This window comes from Athene cunicularia (assembly GCF_003259725.1).
Source record: "Athene cunicularia isolate RWA chromosome 9 unlocalized genomic scaffold, athCun1 chr9_part1, whole genome shotgun sequence".
Taxonomy (NCBI): domain Eukaryota; kingdom Metazoa; phylum Chordata; class Aves; order Strigiformes; family Strigidae; genus Athene; species Athene cunicularia.
The window spans coordinates 9,034,508-9,055,737 of NW_020799110.1; the positions used below are offsets into that span (position 1 = coordinate 9,034,508).

General features: G+C 35.7%; 1 protein-coding gene and 1 long non-coding RNA gene across 3 annotated transcripts in view; one reads left to right on the forward strand and one right to left on the reverse strand.

Moving 5' to 3' along the window:
- CCDC39 (coiled-coil domain containing 39) overlaps positions 1-21,230 on the reverse strand; it is a 23,177-nt gene continuing 1,947 nt past the window's right edge. The window contains exons 3-19 of one of the 2 annotated variants that reach the window (XM_026854821.1): positions 20,430-20,588; positions 19,425-19,517; positions 19,211-19,339; positions 17,323-17,514; positions 15,560-15,663; positions 15,089-15,221; positions 11,691-11,885; positions 10,805-10,969; positions 9,370-9,507; positions 7,847-8,055; positions 6,611-6,734; positions 5,193-5,352; positions 3,536-3,642; positions 2,071-2,211; positions 1,755-1,934; positions 1,469-1,554; positions 1-850 (exon numbers count right to left, since the gene is read on the reverse strand). In XM_026854821.1, coding sequence (XP_026710622.1) covers positions 688-850; positions 1,469-1,554; positions 1,755-1,934; positions 2,071-2,211; positions 3,536-3,642; positions 5,193-5,352; positions 6,611-6,734; positions 7,847-8,055; positions 9,370-9,507; positions 10,805-10,969; positions 11,691-11,885; positions 15,089-15,221; positions 15,560-15,663; positions 17,323-17,514; positions 19,211-19,339; positions 19,425-19,517; positions 20,430-20,588 — 2,478 coding nt within the window. In that variant the 3' untranslated portion in view covers positions 1-687. The remainder of the gene's footprint in view (positions 851-1,468; positions 1,555-1,754; positions 1,935-2,070; positions 2,212-3,535; positions 3,643-5,192; positions 5,353-6,610; positions 6,735-7,846; positions 8,056-9,369; positions 9,508-10,804; positions 10,970-11,690; positions 11,886-15,088; positions 15,222-15,559; positions 15,664-17,322; positions 17,515-19,210; positions 19,340-19,424; positions 19,518-20,429; positions 20,589-21,230) is intronic. The other variant, XM_026854822.1, reaches the window with a different exon arrangement.
- The window catches only part of LOC113483333, a 14,399-nt gene continuing 9,392 nt past the window's right edge, over positions 16,224-21,230 (forward strand). The window contains exon 1 of the long non-coding RNA XR_003399018.1: positions 16,224-16,302. This is a non-coding gene — a long non-coding RNA (uncharacterized LOC113483333). The remainder of the gene's footprint in view (positions 16,303-21,230) is intronic.

Sequence of the window (21,230 nt, forward strand, 5' to 3'; positions counted from 1 at the left end):
AGGCAGTGGTTTCATTGCTGTGGGAAAAGTTATTTACAGTGAGATCTCCAGAGATGGTTGGCAGAATACACCAAGGAGCTAATATCTGTCAGATTGCACCCTAACAGTTGTATTTAGCTGCAAGTTTTCCAAGTAATTCAACAGACATAGGTCAGTTGCAAAAAAAAAAAAAAAGTACTGTGTAATTTTGAATAGAAAAAGTACAGTTTTACTGACTTTAATCATATACTGTCATCTTTCAATTAAGATATGATCTGAGATGACTGTTTGATTAATAGTCAAGGTTGAGCTTGAAATGAAGCATGCATTTTCTTTCCTGGGTTGTTGCAATGTAATCTAAAATTATTTTGACAGCAGTGAAGATACCAGTTTACGAAAATTAATGGCTTTAACGTAATTCTCCTTTTCTTATACTGAAAAGTGAATTAATGGCTTCTGAAGGGTTTTGTGGATCTTTAGTTCTCCAACAGCAAAATGAGGAAGTAATCTAAAGATTAACTTATTTTATTACATAAAACATGTGTAACATTTCTCCTAGACAATTTATTACTTGCTGCAGAAGAAAGTTAAAACCTACATTTCTGATAGAAATTAACATTAAACTTGCCAATACACCTCGGTAAATATGTTACAGGTTAATCAGTTGAAGTCCTAACTAGTGTAAAGCTTTAGCCTTCAAAATATTACTTAAGACCTTTCTTTGCATTTGGAAATAGTGGAAGTACTAGCTCTGCTGGGTCGCTGTGAACCCACGGCAGCTGCTTCTGCAGGAGTGATGATAGGCAAGCTCAGATCTATGACCTTGGGTGATAAAATCTGACTGGAGCCTGAACTTGTGCTTCTGGAGGATCTGAAAGACAAAAGTCACTCATCAGTGTACAGAAATCCCTGAATCTAAAATACAGCTTCTAATGGTGGCTTACAATAAAGCCACCCAGCAGCAGGGTTTGTTCTAGGTAAGATCCCCTACAATGATCCTCACAGACATTACCACTATCACTTAACTAACCTGTGGGAATGTCGGATCATAAAACCTTCAGCATGTTACATGCACAATTACTTGAATATATGTTGACCAGGGGAAAAAAAGTATCAGTAAAAGCATATGTGTCTGTCTTCCCTATTTAATTAGGAAAGGGAGCTCACACTACCCAGTGCAAAATGTGGCTGGAGCTCAAACTTGTGCTTTTATAACATAAAACCACTTTTTAATTACAGCAGTGTTAGCAAAAGTATGTAATTGCTCTGTAATTACTATTTTAAACTGATAGATGCTGAAGTAAACTTAACTGTGTATGAGAAAAATCTAGTAAACTTAGAGATGGGACATTAGAGAGTCTTCAGGAAGTAGAGACAAGATAGAGAAGACCTTCAGGAGTAAGGAATTCTGTCATTTAGGGACTTAATTTTGCTGTTTTAAACTTAAAATAAAAAAAAAAAAAAACAAACCCACATTGCTATTACTTACCTGGTAGAAGCTAGCGAGTGTTGTGTTGATGATGATCGAGAACTTTGACTATCACCAGAATTAATTGCAGGAAGCTCTAAATTGGACTAGAAAATTTGAAAAGAAAAAGATGTTAACATAATGGTGGTATAATAGGACTGGGTGTATAATCCTTTGTATCTGAAGAGATGTTGTTTTACCGTAAGCGTAGTCGATTGTTGAATTCAGGAGTTGCCCTTGAAAGACACTCATCAGTAGACTAGAGCTATCAATCAAGATTTTGGTGGCAATTAACTGGAAAGCTCACCTGGTGGAAGTACCTTTGAAAGGGTGTAGTTAAGTCAGGATTTGCTTCTAGAACATCAGCTAGCAATTTGTCGATGGCTCTGCTGAAGCTTTTCAAGTCACGAAGCTCGATGTCTCTTTCTTCCTGTGTTTCTGTTTCAGTTTTCTTCAGAGACTGAATTTCTCTGGATAGTCTGGAACACTTAAGTATTTTTAAAGCACTACTGTTAAGGAAATGCAGTGCTTTTTCAGAAACCTGCTAAGTTTAAATTCTGTGGTTTTAACCATACTACTGTCTATCACTAAAGTTAGAAGTTTTCATTAATGAATATACACACCTGTTTGATAACCCTTTCTAGTTTGGGCTTCTGGTCTTCTATGTCTTTGTTCAGTTGCAAAATAAGAGCTTGTTTTTCCTTCTTTTGCTCTTGGAAGAGGGCTTCCTGCTTCAGTACTATATCAAATTTTTCTTCCATGCTCTGCAAATTCATTTGAACGGCAGTTTTAGTTTATAAAGCAGTTCTGATATCCTTTCACTTTTTGTATCACCTTATGGAAGTGTCTTATTGCTACTGCTTGTTTATAAATGTAGCTGAAACTATTAGTACCAATGTAACTCAAAACTTTCTGCCTGTCAGACTGTTTAGTGGCTAAATACCTCGATAAAGAGACTGCCAGCTAATTTACATGCCTTAAAAAAATACTACTTCAAAGGTACAATTAATGAAGTTGTAAGTATGTCTTTTCAGATGTGCCTCTGAGCAGTGTCTACAATTTGACACAGTATCAACTTACCAGTGCCAGTTACCCCAAGAAAAATACATCTCTCCCTGGGAAGAGACCAGTACCTTTGACTGGAGTGAATGCTATCATCTCCCTTAAGCCTGGCTCTGGTTTTGTTTTGTTTTTTGTTTTTTTTTTTTAAATTAGTTAGGAAAGGGTATACTTTAACACTTGATTATACCTTAGGATGTGCTCCCTGATGAAGATATGTGTGTCTGATTTCAGAGATGTTACTACTTAAGGTGTATGTCCTGTGGTGGTAGAATAAGCAATAGGAATGTTTGACCTGTAGGCAGTGACTCAGGGCTTAGAATAATCATGTGGGATATAACAGGGTCCCTTTTGGTTTCTTCTGCTTAAGAAAATTTTGACTAAACTGTCACAGTTCTGAGTTAAGTGTTGTGTTTTCTTAAGGGCCAAGTGGGCTTTTTGATAATGAGGGGAATCACAAGTCAGTCCTTGATGTGGAACCTGAACACAAGCTATCCTTTACCTGCATTTATGCCTCAGCCTGCTAAATTATGTCAGCTAGCTTTCTTTAGTTAAATTAATACTGCTTAAACTGAAGTACCCTTAATGCTAATAAAAGAGAATATGTTATCCTAGAAAAATCCCGGGACCTAGATGCCGGAGGAGACACAAGCTGTGTGGATTTTGATCTCTGCTGTGCTGGACAGGATGATACAATGTAGTGGTGTATGCTACACAAAGATACAACTGCTTTCTTGGATGCCAGACCAGGGTGTCAGCGTCCATCTGGGATTGTGAAACTTGTAGCTGTATGTGACTAAAAAGCCTAGTTTCATTGTGATTCAAGAAAATTCAAATAAGCACTTAATTTTTGAAAGGAGAGGTAGAGCATTCTCAAAAATTGTATCCATTCATACAAAGCATGGGGTATAAAAGAGAACCAGCAAAAATTTGTCCTAGAATTTCCTGTTTTCAATAGGATGGTTTGTGTGGATTTAGCTACGTGCTGTAGCCTTGTTGGTTTGACTAGAGCTTTTGCTTGTATTTTACCTGGAGATTTTCCTGAAGTTCCCTGATCTGTCGTCTTTTGTATCTGTATTTCTCATCAGCAGCCCTTTTCTCTTCCTCTAGTTTCATTTTTTCCTCATATTCCTCACCTGTGGTCTCAAACAAGGAGGCAGCATTAATGCTGGACAAGCAATGTATACAACTGAATTTTCACTTTAAAATAAGTTGACCTTTAAAGTAACTGCATCACAGAGTATTACTATATTAGTGCTGGGAGTATTATAGAGATGTCAAGGTTTAAGGGTTATTTTACATACTCCACTAATTCCAGAATCACTGTGAAAAAGCAATGGGCTTCATTAGAGAATAATTTAAGAGCTACTGCTCTCAGAGCCAGCAGAGGGCACAAATGTTAAATAATCAAATACTTTTTAGAATTAAGTTTCTGTAGTTTCTCATGCTGATGCTTTTTATAAGATCAACAGAGAAAGTTCTGCTGAAGGGAGACTAAGCCTAGGAAGTCTAAGTGGCAAAAGAAACAACAAATGAAGATATTTTTTCAGAATTCTGAGGAATTTCCAGTATCCAAAAGCTTGTAGTTAGGCAGTCCATATTTTTAAATCTGCTGACGTTACACTGAAATGGTGCAGTTTTACTCTTCCTCATCATTTTCCCAAATGACAGGTTACTACTTTTTTTTTTTTTCCCCCCTTCCATGTGAAAATCAGAGATGATGGTGTAGCTAAGGGATCAGTCTTCATCACTAGAGTACATGTACCTAAGCTCTGGGTACAGTTTTGTGCTCAGGCTGGCTCAGTTTACCACAAGAAAGCAGCAGTGGCACAGGTTATCCTCCTTCTGTAATTTGAATTAGAAGTGGTGTGTGATGCAGCACAACTAAGACAGTATTGCATTTTGTGCAGTTTTATCCACTAGTTCTGTTGTCCTGTTTTCAGCTGGGACAGTTATTTTATTCCTAGTAGCTGGTATGGTGCTATTCTGGATTCAGTGTGAGAATAATGTTGATAACACACTGTTATCAACAGTTTTAGCTGTTGATAAGCAGCGCTTATCCAAAGTTTGTGGGATTTTTCAGTTTCACATGCTCTGCCAGCAAACAGGTGCACAAGGAGCTGGGAGGGAACAGGGCCAGGAGAGCTGACCCCAACTACCTAAAGGGATATTCCATTAATTATTAAACTGTTCTTATCTCAACCCACAAATTGTATTTTATTTTTCCAGATTATCCTTCCCCCATCCCACAGGGAGTGGGGGAGGAGTGAGTGAGGAGCTGGGTGGTGCTTAGCTGCTGGCTGGGGTTAAACCATAACACCTATGTACTTCAGTGGGCACCCCTCCCTCCCAGTAACAATGTGGGTTTTTTCCCCCTGGTAATTGTTTTTATGCTTTGCCTCTTCTGAATATTTATGATTATTCACAAAATTTATAAAGGCTTAGAGATTTTTCACATAAATCAGATGGAGGAATGTAAATATTATTTAAGTACACCTTACAGTGCTTTCTTCTGTGCTTATTTTGCTGAACTATTCACAATAGCATGTGAATTACACTCCGTTTTGCTACTATCAGTCTAGTCTCTGATTCATTCTTTTGTGCCATGGAATTTTCCCAGTATATAGCTGAGTTATACTCTCTATCCGTAACTCACACAGCAAATAGCAATTTCTATTTTACATACTTGTTTCAGTGACTTCCTTGAAAGAGTTTCGGTAATTGCTGTTGCAGTTATTGAGTACACACAAAGTGTTTTCCAGAGCTACAATCTCTTTTTCAGCTTTGCAGATCTTTGTGTCTAAAGCATCCCCTTTGCGTTGAAGTTCTTCCTTTTCCTGCGCAGCCTGAAAATAAAGTGATATTTTAGGTGATTGTACCTATACTGAAAATTTGAGGACAATTATACAGGAAAAAAAAATCTGCAGTATTTAGGGGTTAAAATCCTAGGTAGCTATGGGGCTTGTCTGTGTTGTCAGGCTTGAGCTGAGATTTGAATAACTGGAAGAAACAGTAGTTTACAATATTGGAAGTTCTCTGAGGTAGTTCATCCATTTGCATTTCACTGTAGTTATCTCACTCCCCATCTAAGCTCACAATCAGCAGTATCCACACTGTGTACAAAGCAGTTCCCAGGCTTTGCACTGCAGCACATGCTTCACACCTGTTTCCTTTACCCACAAAATCCAAGTAAGACTTGCGATTGTACGTTATATAAAGCCACTGAGTATTAAAAGTAATCTAGTTTGTCTGGGAATTACTCACATGCAAGTCTTCGTTCATCGGATCAGTGAGATTTAAGAAACACAGCCACCTGGCGAAGGGAAATGTTTTCCGTAGCCCCTCAGAAAACCTGATAGGGTGAAGAATCTCCATAGTTGTAGAGGGTATACACCCACAGTGACCACAGGGGGTTTAATAGGGATATTCTGCTGTGCTGGATCTCACAGTAGCACAAATACCATCATTAAAAAGTCTTACACTTAGGAATGAGAAAAAGATGGACTTGAGAGCCAAGATCACAGCCAGAAGCATTTTGTTTTAGGAAGAAATCAGAGAATTTGTGGAGATCAAAAATAATAGATTCTTGTTCCAGAATCAGGGTACTGCATCACAGATAAAGACTATTGTTTGGGTTTTTTACTTTTTTTTTTCCCCCCAATGAAAAGGTAAAGTATGCACAGGTGATTGATAAGTAAAAGGGGAAAGTTGACATTTTTCAAGGTATAAATGCATTATCATAAAATAAATACCTAAAAATAACTCTGAAGGGTAGAAGAATTTAAGATCATGTGAGACTGTGATCAACTATAAACTGAAAACAAGTTTATTACCACATGACCAGTACTTCTTGTGTCTTTATAAATTAATGAGCACTGAAGTGAACATTTTCCAGCTGCTCAAAATTAAGGCTCCACTGCTGTTTGGACTGACAGAGATTCATGTGAAATTGCTGTATCACTTAAATAACCAACAGTGTCAGATGATGTAAAACAGACTGAAAGTAAGCAGTAGGCAGAGATGTTGTCTTAGTTACTTGACTAGAGCCCAGGGAAATCTATAGCTTAAATACTTGATTAATAATGATTTATGTCAATAAAATACCTTAATTACATAGTAGGTATGAGTTTTCTCCTCTTCTCCTTCGGGTGGCATCATGACAACAGTAAGAATTTCATATCTGCATCTCAGTTTATCAATTTTACTTAGGCGATCTTGAAATTCAGCACTGATTTATTTTGGGAAAAAATAAATGAGTTGAGAAAGTCTGTGGGCAGTTCTTGCTATAGCAGTTTAGATGACTGGTGTTATTCCGGCAGCCTGCCCACGTACCAGGAGGCAGGCAGGGCAGCCACTCTGCTGCTACTGGGTTTTCTGGCTTTCTGTGTTCTCTCAGCCAGAGTCATCCATTTTCTGGTTACCTCCACTTCTGCCGTTCTAAACTGATTCAAATTATTTCATATTCCAGATCACCCCATTGTGAGAGGCTGTGCCACAGTCCTCCCCCAAAATTCTTAAAAGTTTGGCATTTAAATTCTACAGCTGCACAAGCTGCCCCCTGCTGATATTACCTTAATATTGCCACTACTTGATGAGGGTAAGCAACAGTAGGCAACAACCCCAAATCAAATTACATGGAAGTATCAATTAGCTGTGTAATTATCAAAGGAAAAAAGCCACACAGTCTGCACTCTCGGTGAGCAGTTAAGCTTCAGTCACACTAAATCACTCTAATTTCCTATTGTGTGGGGTGTGGTTAGCAGAGGAGGGAATAAAAAGCCTGCCAGATTTCAGCAGTTCAGCTGCTGAAGAGCTGATTTTTGGCTGGATATAGATACTGGGATTTCAGAGCTAAAACTGTCCCAGATACTTTCCACTGATTATTAAAGAAGGGAAAAGTTATTTCACATATGGTTGCTTTATAAAGGGGTACATACGTAATTCAGAAGATTAAATTTTGTTATATAGGACACATATAAGAGAGCTCATTTGTTAAAAAAGAGCCACAAAACAAACAGATTTACTGTGTGAGTCAAATAAATTACAGTTTTATCAAGCATTCAGGAGTAAACCCTCTTTAAAAGCAACTTTTCTGTTTTAAATACTTTGTCATACCTCCAGACAACAATTACACATTTCCTGATTATTTTGAGAAATGCAGGCTCACACACATGACATTTACTCCTCAACTGTCTCAGTATAGAACTCTGAGGAAGATTAATTTCATCTTCAGTTTCTCTAATTGTTGAAATTGGGTAAAACGCTTCTAGTTTGCAGTAAGCCCCCATATAAAATGTACTCAATAAAAGTTACAAGCTTAATTTATATAAGAATATTTACCTTATGCGTTGCCGTTCCTGATCCACAAGTCTTATCTGGGAATCCAGCATTGCCTTATGAGTCTTAATTTCCTCAGTTCTTTCTGCTATGGCTTTCTTTAACTCCAATTTTTGTTTTTCCAATGTTAGAACTTTCTCTGTCTTATTACACAGAGTATTGTGAAGACGGTTCAGTTCTAGTTTTAAGAGATTATCTTCGACCATCATCTCCTAATAAATGCCAAAAAGGTCTCAAAATAAGAAAGCTTTTTAAATTATTTATAGCAGTTAATAAGGTAATTTGTTTTATAAAGCATCTATCACCTTATCTTTATTATATATACAACCATAAGACTCATTTTGCTCTGCATTTAAAATGTTCCAAGTTTCTCATTTGCTAACAGTTGCTGAGTGCGATAGGGGTAGTTTCCTGAATGGTTTTATACAAATTCATCAGACTTTCTATTTCAGACTGAGTTATGTGTTGTTAGACTTTTCCATGTACAACTGACTTTTAGTTCAGATGGTTTCAAAGAAAAGAAGTAGACCTTACAAGGAACTTTCTGAAGCAGTTAATATCTCACTTGAACCATTATAGCTGTCTCGGCATATGTTCTAGATTTTTTAAGTCTACAAGTCCTGTCATTATACGAGCAAATTTATAGATACCAAAGTTTATGAAAAGCAGCAAGTGGTGACCTTCATTACCATGCAAACACTTTGAATCATTTAAAAAAAAATCTCTACTGGATCCCAAGCTTTCTACCATTTTTTCTCTGAGTTGTTTTGTCATCAGCTTCTTTCTTCTGTTCCCTCAAGTTTCATCCCAAAAGAAAAGTTCCATGTTGAAAGTTTTCATTGAGGAGTAAGTGTACCAGTTAAATCGACAGCAAAACTGTTCCCCTGCTACTTTGACCCTGTATTGTTCTACTATTTTAGCATGTCCTTTAGGAAAGCTAGAGCTTACTGTGGGAAAAAATATGCAATAATTAGAGGATTGGGAACAGTCTCTCCTTTTAACAAAATATGGGGAGAAGGACTTCCATTTTATTTCTAATTCTTTAAACTGAAATATAGATAGATCCAAACCATCTGCTGGAAAAAGTCTTGCAATTTAATAACAAATCTGAGCCAAACTTACTAGTTGGCATCACAGAGTGTGAATAAAAATTCAGTGCTAGGTAAAGATGTCCTTGAACAATAAATACATTTTCTGTTTTAAAGTCATTTGTTTCTCGGTAAAAACCCAACACTAGCCAGGTGGCTACTGCAGTATAAGTATAGGGATTAAATTGATAACCCAAACTTTGCTGTATACAGAGGAGAAGCAACACTTTCACTAGTAAGATAATAGTGATGAAAATTATGTCAAAGTTTGGGAAGAAGGGTGTAAGTCAAGAAACTACAAAGAGGATTCTGATGGATATAACAATGTAGCACTGTGGGAGGCAGACAACAGCCTTCAGATCAAGTCATAAGTACATGTTTTTTTAAAAAACAAACAAACATGTCCTGTATTAGTAGAGTTGCAGAATAATACTGTACCTGCTTAATGGCTTTAGCTTTTTTTAACTCCTGATCTGATCTCTCGTTGAAAAGATTTAGTTCATTTATCTTGATCATCATAGCACTTGTTTCTTCTCCTGTCTTATCCATTGCTCTCTTGATGAAATGGACATCACTCTGTTTCCAAATAAGTTTAATTTATTTCAGTGAATGTATGTTGCAACAAAAGCTACCAGTTAATTTTAAATGAGATATTTTTAAGTCTTGGAACCAGGAATCATCATCATCTTGTGTCCATATGCTTCTCTGCAAACAGTGCCTACAGCATTGCAGTCCTCATGCAGAGTGCTGCTGCAATATTAATGCCATTGCTTTTTTTATTTGGAGTGTTGTTATTTATACAATATGGGTCTTTCAGCCAATAGGGCAATACTAATATAATTCTTTTTTGGTCTAGACAAAAAAAATCTCCTGGCGTGTCTGACCATAGACTTTGATATTCATAAGTAAAACCATCTGTCTTTGGTAATACTTCAGAGTATGAAAAAATTCCTGGACATGTGTTTCAATGTTTGATTATACTTACTGCTCAAATTTTGCATCTCCTCAAGATTGAAGTGTGGGCACCAGTTGCCCAACATTAAATCTTCTTATTGCATGGATCTCCAGTTAAAGGGAGCAGTTTCTTTCCCTCACTAAATCGATCAATTTTTTTCTTAACTATCACTTTGAGAAACCAGTTGTGATGCTTTATTAAAAATCTGACTTGTGACTTTGTATGGTTTCTCTTTGAAAAGGGGTTTCTAGAAGTGCTAAAATACAGCTGAATAATAAACAAGTACCTTTCTTAAAAAAAAGAAATTATAAATTGGCTACGGAATAACTGATTGATTCATATCTGCAAGAAAGGTAAGTGCATTTTTAGAGGATTAATGGTGGTCACTGGATAGTGGAGAATCAGAGAACAATTATGTATAAGCAAAATTCTCACATGGGAATAAAAGACAGAAAAATAGGATTTCTGAATTACATATCAGGATAGGGTCAACTAACTCCAATAATTTCCCTTCAATTCAGTAATGTTACTTTGTACAATTTTAAATGCAACTGTACTCATCATTTTATGAAAAATATCAAAATAGTAGCATCACAGAATAACATTCCCCTATTTCAGCATGGTCCTAATGATAAACTCTGACATTTGCAAGCAGTCAGTCACCTCTTGAGATGAAATGTGAGCTTGCTTTTCCAACGTTTGAGTGCTTGTCTTCATGCTAAGGTGTCTCAGTTGTGCAATAAAGACCTAATTTTCTGGAAGGTATAGGGAACATAAGAACTTTTCCACACGGGTTACACAAAGTTCAGATATCTTTTCTAATCTAAGACCAAGTTATTAATTAGTAAAACCTAATCTACTTAATTTACTGAGGTTTCTAAATGTTACACAGTCAACCTGATGTCTTGGGGAAGTTACCTGAAGTTTCTTGTGCTGTGCATGTAAAACATCATACGTATTTTTCTTCTCTTCTAAAGTTTTCTTAAGTTCAGCAACTTTTGCTTCCAAAACTTGTTTTTCATCTGCACTAACCTCCCCTTCCAACCGTGACAGCCGTCTCTGTACTTGCTGAATATAAAAATCCTGTTAAAATAATTTTTAGAAGAATTAATAGTCTGAGATAAGCAATTACAGCTTTCCTATAAAGCTAAAAAACTGGATATAAACTTGGATCTAAATGTTGGCTTTAGGACAGTCACCCAGTTAAGCTATTGTTTTTATAATAATTTATGGCTTATAGACCTCATTAGCAAAATATTCTCAGAAGACTGATGTGCAGTGATGGTTCAGGGGTAATCTTCTAGAAGAGTAACAAAGCATACTCGGCACAGCCTGCTGTAGGGAGGCTTACAGTGGAGTTGCCATCTTGCTGTTACCAGTGGATACTGATATAAAAGAGCAAATTTTCAAAGTGGTGCATAGGAAATGTGCACAAAATCCAATTAGTAAATAACAGGATTTTGGCATGTACCTCTTGTATTGCTTTAAAAATTTACCCTGAGGTGTCTGTGGTTCAGAGGGATCAAAGTAAAGAACTGATTTGAGAAATCAGTGGGAAAAGCAGCAGATGCAAAAAATAATGAAATACACAAGTGCATAATGTAGCTGATACTAGAGCAAGTTTCAGTTATTTCAAATTTATCCATATATCTAGAGACAGAAATAAATGTAGACTTCAAATTGTACTGTATGGCATTTCCAAAATGGTAAGATGTTGACAAAGATCACAGAACTCAACCAATTTACTCATTAGACCCAGGAAACATAATATGAATCATAGTATGAAAGTATGTTAACATTTTACCTGGTTATATAATAATTCTTGTTGTTTTAATGCATCTGCATCAAGTCTGTGCAGTTGACTCTTAAGATTTTTAAGTGATGTTCTACTTCCCTCAATTTCTGCTAGAACACACTTCTCCTTATCCTTCTGCACCTTTAACTCTTGAGTCTTCTTGAAAAGCAGTTCTTTTAACTGGTTCATTTCCGTTTCTTTTTCCTGGTAACAAATCATTAATCATTAAGAAGTAATTAATCACATCAGAAGGAATTTCTGAGGAATTACTTGCTTTTATTAACCATATACAGGAAGATTAAAAAATTTCAATGCTATACCCATTAATATGAACACAGAATTTCACAGGTCTTCAAAATGGTTGGCAAGAAAAGTCTGACTTGGATGCTGCTCTACTATTACATGACCTTTTTTTTTTTTTTTTCCATTATGGGAATGCTACTCTTTTCAGCCTTTCAGAAAACTGAATTCCTGTCATCCTTTCAAAAAAGCCTCCATATTGCTTCCAGTATATGTGAATATTTGGAGAAATATAATAGAAGGCTTTTCAGTGGTTTATACTTGTAACTCTGTGTGTATGCACATGTACATACATGTGTGTGTTTATATTAAAGTTGGAATAATTTTGTTTGAAAAATTTATTATACATTTTAAAATCACATCCTTATTCTCAGAGATAAGTTGCCATTAGCACCTAAACCAGTGCAGGAAATGAGGTTTTAGTAGGATCTGTTATAGTAAGACAATGCTGAACATTTCAGGTTATCTGGAATGTATTGAAAACGAACAAAATTGAGATTGTTTTCTTTTTAAAACCCTACCAAGGAAAACAACTTTATTCTTTCGCTCCCTTCTTCCACCCCTCCACCCAAATAACCAAAAGACCTTCCAGAGCTCAGGCTTTCCTAGTTTCTTGTAAAGTACATCTCTAAAACGAGTGATGTGGCATCACAGTCCTGTTCTGAAACACTCATTTATGTATAGCTCAAACCCAGTACAGAGTTTGAAGATGCACATTTAAATTAGTATTGTAAAACACCTTAGAATTCACTTTTCTACGTTGATTAGTAATGTGCTTATTCTTGATTTTATATATATACATTGTGAAATTTGCTTGTGAACCATTTGCTGGCTTTAATAACAGTGAAAGATCACACTGTCTCTAAGAGTTCATAATCATACTCTACCAAACAGAATTTTTTTTGTAGTTGAACTTGCTGTAAATGCAATTCCAAATCCAAAACTCAGGAAGTGAAAAACAGGTGTAAGTTTAATATGAGATCATCGCAGCCTGTAGCACTTTACTCTGGTGTCAGTGGGCTCTGGATCATGCCTGAACAAAGGAATTTAATTTCAGAAGTAAACTGTTTTTATGCATGTGCCCAAGTCTGAGCTGTATTTCTGAAGCTGATGACAATGAATTCATCTACTAAAAGTGGGTCATGATTTGACCTTCATTTTGTAGCGTTTCTTGCATATCTAAATGAATTTATTTCATAAAATTGTTTTTCTCCCTTTAAGTGAGGTTGTTAATAGAGATAAGATATTCAATAAGCTTCACTGTGCAACAGTGTTTTGCCACAGATTGAAGAGGGAGAAGTATCACAGAACTGAAGCACAAAATGGTGACATTTCATCCACATTGTTCCTGTAAATATCTCTTCACAGTAAATTAATGCATGCAGCAAATAGCCCTGTGTATCTAATGGTGATGGAAAGCACGCTTCTGACTAATACATTACTGACATTGTTCAAGAACAGTTCATCCTAGTTAAAATATTAGCCTGAAGCTGTCGAGCTGCCAGGCTCAATGTCATCTTAGGTTATCCGCCACAGATGCAAGTAGAGAAACCCTGCTAATGGTTTAGCCACCCTAGTAACAGTCTTAAGGAGAAGCAAATAAGGTTTTCATTTTAATGAAATGTTGGATCATTACAACTTGTTTTCAAATTATCTGAAAAAACTCTCTGTAAAGGAAAGACATCCAACTCTCTAGTTTCTCTATGTATATTTAAAAGGTACAGTTAATGCCTGTGGAGTTAAAAAGTTTGAAAAAGAACACTCAAATCTACTGCAAGGGATTATTTCACATCCATGCTATGGGAAACACAAATGGGAAAAAAAGCGTATACAGTGGTATGCACAGATACAGCTTTGTTGTCACTTGTATGGGAACACCTGCTGTCACATTAATTTAACCTACAATAAAGACAGCTTCAGCATATCCAATACTCAATTGTCTAGCATAACATTAAAAAATATCTGTATCAAGTTCAGTCAGAATCTAAATATAAAATGCCTTAAAAGAGTTAGTAGCAAAATGACAAACCAGTAGAAACGTTTTCTGAAATGTGGGAAAGTTCAGGTGATTGCATTACAACATTGCATTTATTCCAAAGCCCTTTGCCGTTCATCTGATGATAATGAACTGGAATATTTTTATTCCTATACTAAATTTGTAGCATAAGAAGTGGGTTTTGAATTCTAAAAAAGGTATTATTAGACATGTTAAAAACGTCACCATATTACAGCTTGTACATGCCACTTCCTAGATCAAAATCTTTATTCATCATGAAAATGAAATCTAAAGTGAGACAGTTATTATTTATTAGTCCACAAAAAGGTAGATGTATCAGAGTATCATGTAGTAGAATTAAAATAATGAAGAAGAGACTAGGCCAGCTAAATCTGATTAAAAGACTTCAGAATCTGTTTTAATCCCAGTTTGCCAAAATCCTAGCTCCTTAGAGGTTTATAAATTTTGGTGGTGTTTTACTAAAGTCGAGATTTCAGTGGGAATCTTACTGAAAAGTCGTTTTGACAAGATTCTCCCTCTTTAGCAACTGTATTGATAGGAAACCGGTAGAAGTTCAAGGACCCTCACTCCTCAGCAGCCCATGAAACAGAATGTTTAGAGACCACTCCCAAAAGGGCTAAGCAAAATACAAGATTTTGAAATTTTTTTAGTCTTGTTACAAAGCAGAAGCAAAATATTGCTACATTTTTATTAAAAAACCTTGCCACATTTCAATAAATAACTTGTACTTCAATCAAGCCAGGAAGTTGTAAGTAGTTTTTAGCTGATGTCAGAGGTAAATGCCCGGTTCAGCACGCTGAGGCAGTCAGAATACTGGTTTTCTATCTGATCTATACAATGACAGTCCCAGTATCCTACGTGAATATATGGGACCACCATCTTCTGAATTACTAGGACTGCTTGTTTTGCTCCAGAGTTTTCCCAACATAGATACTGACATATCTATATGCACGTTACTTCATTGTGTGATGAAATAGCTACACGTCATATTAATACTTACATTCCGTTTTAATCCATAAATGTTTGTTCTAGATAGAGTTTGCAAATTCAAATGAATCCTTGTTTGCAGAAAGCATGAAAAACATTTTACCTTGACAATTTTTTCTTCTTCCTTTAGTATTTCTTCCATCCTCAAAGCTTTGTCCTCTGAACTAAGTGTCTCCTCAGTCACGAGCTTCAGCTTATTGGAAAGACTTGCATTTTTTTCATTAAGAAAGTTTAATCTAAACAAAATTACATGATTTAACAAGTTAAACGTATGTTGCATATACAACACTGCCAAACCCAAGCAGCATACCTTACTGAGCAGTTGCCTAGTAAAGCAGGCTGAACTTGAACGTTTGATAACCCAGATCCTAACCCATTTTTTCACACCCTTTAAAAACAAGGATTACCAGGAGTATTTCCTAAATTGCCCCATGACAGAAACTATGCAGGACATAAAGTAACAAAAAGGTTGGAGGCTTTAATCATCAACATTGTTTAAGGTTCTTTGCTAGCTCAAGGATTTGATTATATTACTAATCCTTACAAATGATAGTTTTAAAGCTCTGTTTCTTACCTGGCTTGTTTTTTCTGAATTTCTTTCTTCAGATTGGTTACTTGTGTTCTCAAAGACTCCAGATCAGAAGCAGTTCTGTCCACAGTAGATTTCAAAGCATCCAGCTAATAAATTACAAATGGAGCAATCAAGCTCTTATTTACTTTGGGATATGTCAGTATATTTAAAATTGTAAGGGACCTATTTTTTGGAAAGTATTCCGTTCCTTTATAACAATGTTTTCCAAATGAGAAGTGCTGCAAATTCTGAGGTGCTGTAAATCAGCACAGCTAGTAAACTCAATAGACTAATTTACATAATCTGAATACTGGGACAAAATACTTAAGAATACAGAATGAATTATGAAGGTGCTGTGGGCTGCAATTCGTGTCCAACAGCATCTGTATAAAGGGAACCATGGTTTTATAGAGCACAGCTGACTGATGGGGTTCTTTGTGAACATGAATACCTTTACATATCTAATAAATATTTCTAATTCAAACTTTGCTGGGTACATAAAATGATTTGGATTAAGATAAGGGAAAACCATGAAAAAAATACACATTTAATTTGCTAAAAAATACATGACAGTGTGCACTCATTAAACAGGATAGGAATACTTTATAATCCGTAGCTCATTAATGTTCACAGTATCACTTAACAGTGTAATTGTCTTCTCTTTCACAGATGAAGAAACCTGATCAAGGGTATATAGAGCAGGTCTGTACCAGAATGAGAAACTGTGAAGTCACAAGAGTTGAACTGTAAGTCCGTTTCTTTCCTTGTTTCTCACTTGCATGCCACAGGTGTTCTAAGTCCTAATAATGAGATTGTTCTCATTATCACATTATGTAGTATTAATTACTTAAAACTTCAACCAAGAGTCTCACAGTTTAGAGATTAAAACCTACCAATTCTGTGAACCCTCAAGTTTGCATGAATTATAGGGTAATCTAATAGCCTACACCTTGTTTGAGCTACCTACAGTTTAATATCAGTTTATGAACCACTTGCTACAGATAAACCATCCAAAGTTAAGGCAACAGCAGATGCAGGTTGCTGGGTTTTTTCCCTACATTGCCAAGCTTGCTGAGTAGCCCAGTGTTACTTGTTAAAACTTACATAATACAAGTGTATTCCTTCTCAATAGTGCCATGAGACTTGAATTCTTTCTTGGAAATACTTCTACAGGCATTTAAGTAATTCAGCGGTGCAGCTCATTTCTAGCTTTAAGTGCAGATTAAATATAAGTAAGAGAGTAAGTATGGACAGCATTAAGCATGGCTTGTTCACAGGGTAGCCCTATCCTACTGTCTCTTGATTAGAAAGCCATGTTAAAGTGCTGGGGTTTTTTCCCCCCCAAGAACTGTAATCAGGTTAAAAGGGTTACCAACACTCACTTCTGAGAGCACATGATAGAAATTGTTTGAAATCTGGAAGAGATTTCCCTCATCTTTATATAATACTGCTGTCTGTGTATGCTAAAGGCAAGACACGCCTCCTTCTGAAGCACCTGATAGTGTTCCACCATTTAAGAGAAAACTCATCCATTTTATACCAAAGCAACAGAGAATACAAACTAATCTCTTCACCACTATCAATGATAGGATTAAATTGAGGGTTCAGATCCCAGTAATCATGAGTAGACTGAGAAGAGCTGACATTTTGTTGAAATATTAAGAGTTTAGTATAAAACCAGAGAAAAGCAAATGCTATTCCTGTCTTTTCTCCATCTAGTCATAAGTTATAGTTTGTCTTTTTCTGGGCTGGTTGGTCATCCTTACCTCATCCTGCAGCTGAACTCTGTAGGTCTCCTGAGCCTGATACTCATTTCGGAGGCTGGTAGCTTCCCGTTCAGCAGAAGAAATTTTCTTTTCATATTCTGTATTATTAAGAGTTTCATTTACCAAAAAGGAAGTCTTCTCTTCCAGCACAATTTCTTTCTTTCTAATCTCCTGTTTTATCTCTGTTATTAGCTATCAGGATAAAAACAGTTTAGATTTGCTTGCATTAGTTAAGATGTTGTTAGATTAATAAAGGGTACAACCAGAAGACAGACTTGCTATTAAGACTACTCTTCACATGAGACAGCCTAGTTATCACATCATTCCTAAATTACTTTATTCCACTAATACATCACGACACCAAATACCACAATGGTTATGAACTGGAAGCTTCCAAAATATTCTAATAATGTCAAAAAAACATGACACTATAAAGTGAATTAAAATAGGATTTTGATTGACTGAACAGGGGAAAAAAAAAAAAAAGCTATAACAAAACTTCAGATTGACTTGAAATGAAGGAAATACAAGAGGAAAATTACCAACAGTAGTGCTGCTTACTTTAGCTGACAGATTTATAGCTATTGAGTGAAAATTGTGTATTTTGAAAGGTTAAGTAAAAGATTAGCTACTGGGAAAATTATACTGTAGTTCTAATGTAAAAAAAAAAAATTATCTGTTTACAAAAGCATCAGTAGGACTATTCCATGGACTACTAATACATGGAAAGTTGACCAGAGCTGGGGATTTTTTGTCATTGTTGGGGTTTCTTTAATATCTGTTTGTTATTTGCAGGAATGTTCTGACCTGAAATACTTTGAAATCTGAAATATTTCAGCTAAATTAGACCATTATATTTTCTGTTTGGTAATGCTTCTTCTGGTTTGTTATTTTCTATTATTACCTGTTTAAACCACGTTTCTGCTCAGGGTCAACCCAATATCCATATGCACAACATAATAAAGCTGATTATTTTTTCAACAGGAAATACCAGCAGAGCTAAGGATCTAGGTAGACCCTTCTTGTACATGCAATTATTTTTCCCCACCTTCAAAGCAGCCATTGTTAGTTTGGAATCCACATATATATATATATACATTTTTTCTCTACACTGGTCCTTCAAGCTTTTTCTGGTGCATCTGTTCTATTGCCCTGCAGAACCTTCTGAGGGGTTCACCTTTCTCCTGACAAAGCCAGGATAAAGTATATTTTATTTGTACCTCTTGCCATTGTACCATCTGTGCATAAGACACTGACAAAACCAATGAACACTGTATGTTTTAGAAATTAATACTAACTCATAATGCCCAAAAGAATAAGAGTGCTGTTGCTTCTCTCCATTTGTAGAATGTACTTAAGGAACATGTTTTAACCTTATTGTGATTATTTATCATAATTCTGACATAAATGATAGTCATGCATTTGTTCACAGAGGTAGTAATATTAATTCCTTCAATAATAAATATTCTATTTTATTTTTTACATTGCATCCCAGACACAGAATCCCCTCCTTGCAGTTGACTGTCCTTACACTCTAAGAAGCAATACCCAATTTTGTTGCTTCTTAAATTCTTAGAACACAGAAAATACTGAAACTGGCATGCTCTGCATTTTCCAACAACCTTGAGATCGAAAATTAAACCCTTCATAGTATCAGGCAGAGCACTATTACTTACACTGAGAGATACTGCTTTCAAAATAAATTCTGAATACATTTCAGTAGTATCTGAACTTTAAAACACCTTAATAACATAGAAATAAACACAAAGAGGACACTGAACATCTGAAAGACCCAATCACTCTATATGCAACTGGCAAAGTTCCTATCAATATCATAGATACAAAAGTAGGCCGATACACTGGTATGAATCAGTTACAGCAGTTTTACCAAAGCACAATGATCAATCTGTTGATCTCTTTTCTGCATCTGTTGTATTGCATTCTCCCACTGCCTGATGACTTCTTGCCTCTCCTCATGAACTCTACGAAAATCTTCAGCTGTCTTGTCAAGTTCTATCTGTTTAAAAGAAAGCACCCCCATGATTTTTGATTTTTAAAAATCCATATATAACAAGGTATCTTCAAGAACCTTAAGCACAAACCTGAGCTGTTATGGTTTCTGTAAGCTCATGATCAAGAGCTTTGCGCTTCTGATTTGCTTGCATAGTCAACTTTTCTACTTGAAGGGTTAATGCCTAAAATGAAAGGATATGTAAATATAATGTATTTGAAAGCAAATATATGATGTCTTATAAATTCTTAAAGCTCTGCTACAATTAGGGGTGGGATTACTGAGGCATCCATTTTATTGTGGATTAGAAAACAACTGAGAATCTTGCCTCCCAGATTTTGGGTCATACAAGAGGCCATAATCTCTCATCAGCCCTTGGGACCAGACTGAAGCTAGGCCAAAGTAACCCTTCACCATGTATAATTGTGCACGTGGTGTCCTCAGCATCAGCTGTTTCACTTCACTCTTCTCACTACGCTGTGACTTGCTAATGTAAATTATATCACTGAGATGTATAAGATGAAGTTTTTGCATTAAGTATTTAATGAGTAAAAATCAATTTCTCCTCCCTGTATTTAAAGCATATTAACCAGAGATATTTATCTCTAAATGAACATTATACTTGAGAACTAAAACAAAGTCTTCTGAGTTTGTGATGGAGTGTCTATACCATCTTTCATTATTCTAGGCAGCTTCACTGAAATAGCCACACTTTGTTTCCAGTAACAATTCAGTTCTAATGGGAAAATCTACACTATTTGACCATATCTGGCAGGCATTTTCATTAAACTCCTCTGTTTTCTAGGCTTTATTATCTATTTGTGCACTTTCTCAGAAAAAAATCAGACTTAAATTTTACCCAGATGAATAAATTAATGCCTTCAATTATGTGTTTCACCTTTTGTAAAACTTGTTCTCTCTGACCTTCAGAATGAACCTCATATGGAATTTGCACTATTGTGCTAAGTGGAAACCAGTTTAAAAGTGCTGTTGTACAAAAATCTCAGTCTTACCTGACCCGATAACAAAACAAAATCTTCAAATGCTAAAATGATTCTCTCTTTTCTTTCTGAAAATTGGTGCCATCTCTACTTACTCCTAGTTTCCCTTCATCTTGTTGTGCATACTTCTGGATTGCAATAGCATCGTTATCTTTACGATCTGATTCCTTTATCCAGCTTTCCAGAACTTCCTCATCACAGTTCATCTGTTGTTTTAAGTTTTCCAACTTCTTAGTGATTTTATTTATAGTATTCTAATAAAATTAGAGATAAATTAAAGGGTGAATATTTAATGTCTAACATTTTCTTTGAATAGTAATTGAAACAACTAGTTCAAGCTACTATAACAAGCTTACACACTTCTTGTCAACAGAATTGCTAACACACATCCTGGTCTTAAAGAAACAAGATCACAGATCTATAATGCAAATAATTTTAAAAAGAAAAGTCAACCTCTGGCAAAATGTATCTGAATGTGGGATATTTATTCTACATAATAAACTGATCTAAGGTATTAGAGGGTAAAGTTTCTCCCTCATACACTAAGGTCCAGTTCTTAGACCCTTACCCTGCACAGCAATTTACAAATGGCCCTATGTGGCTGTGAAGAGACCCTGACAAATATGAGAGAATCTGGATCCAGCTGAATAGCAAGGATAGCTTCATCCTGCTACCCAGACTGAGAAACTGGAGATTACACACAGGAATAATGAAAAGAAAGAGAGCAAGTTAAAAAATAAACAATTTAAATTATTCACAGTTCTATTAAACAGACAAACACCTGTAATTAGATAACATTAAATTACTTCCTTTTTTTTTTTTTTTTTAAATGTAAAGCAATTTTTTGATGTCAAAATCATGCCCCGAGTTTATTTCATGAGGGAAGATTTGACAAC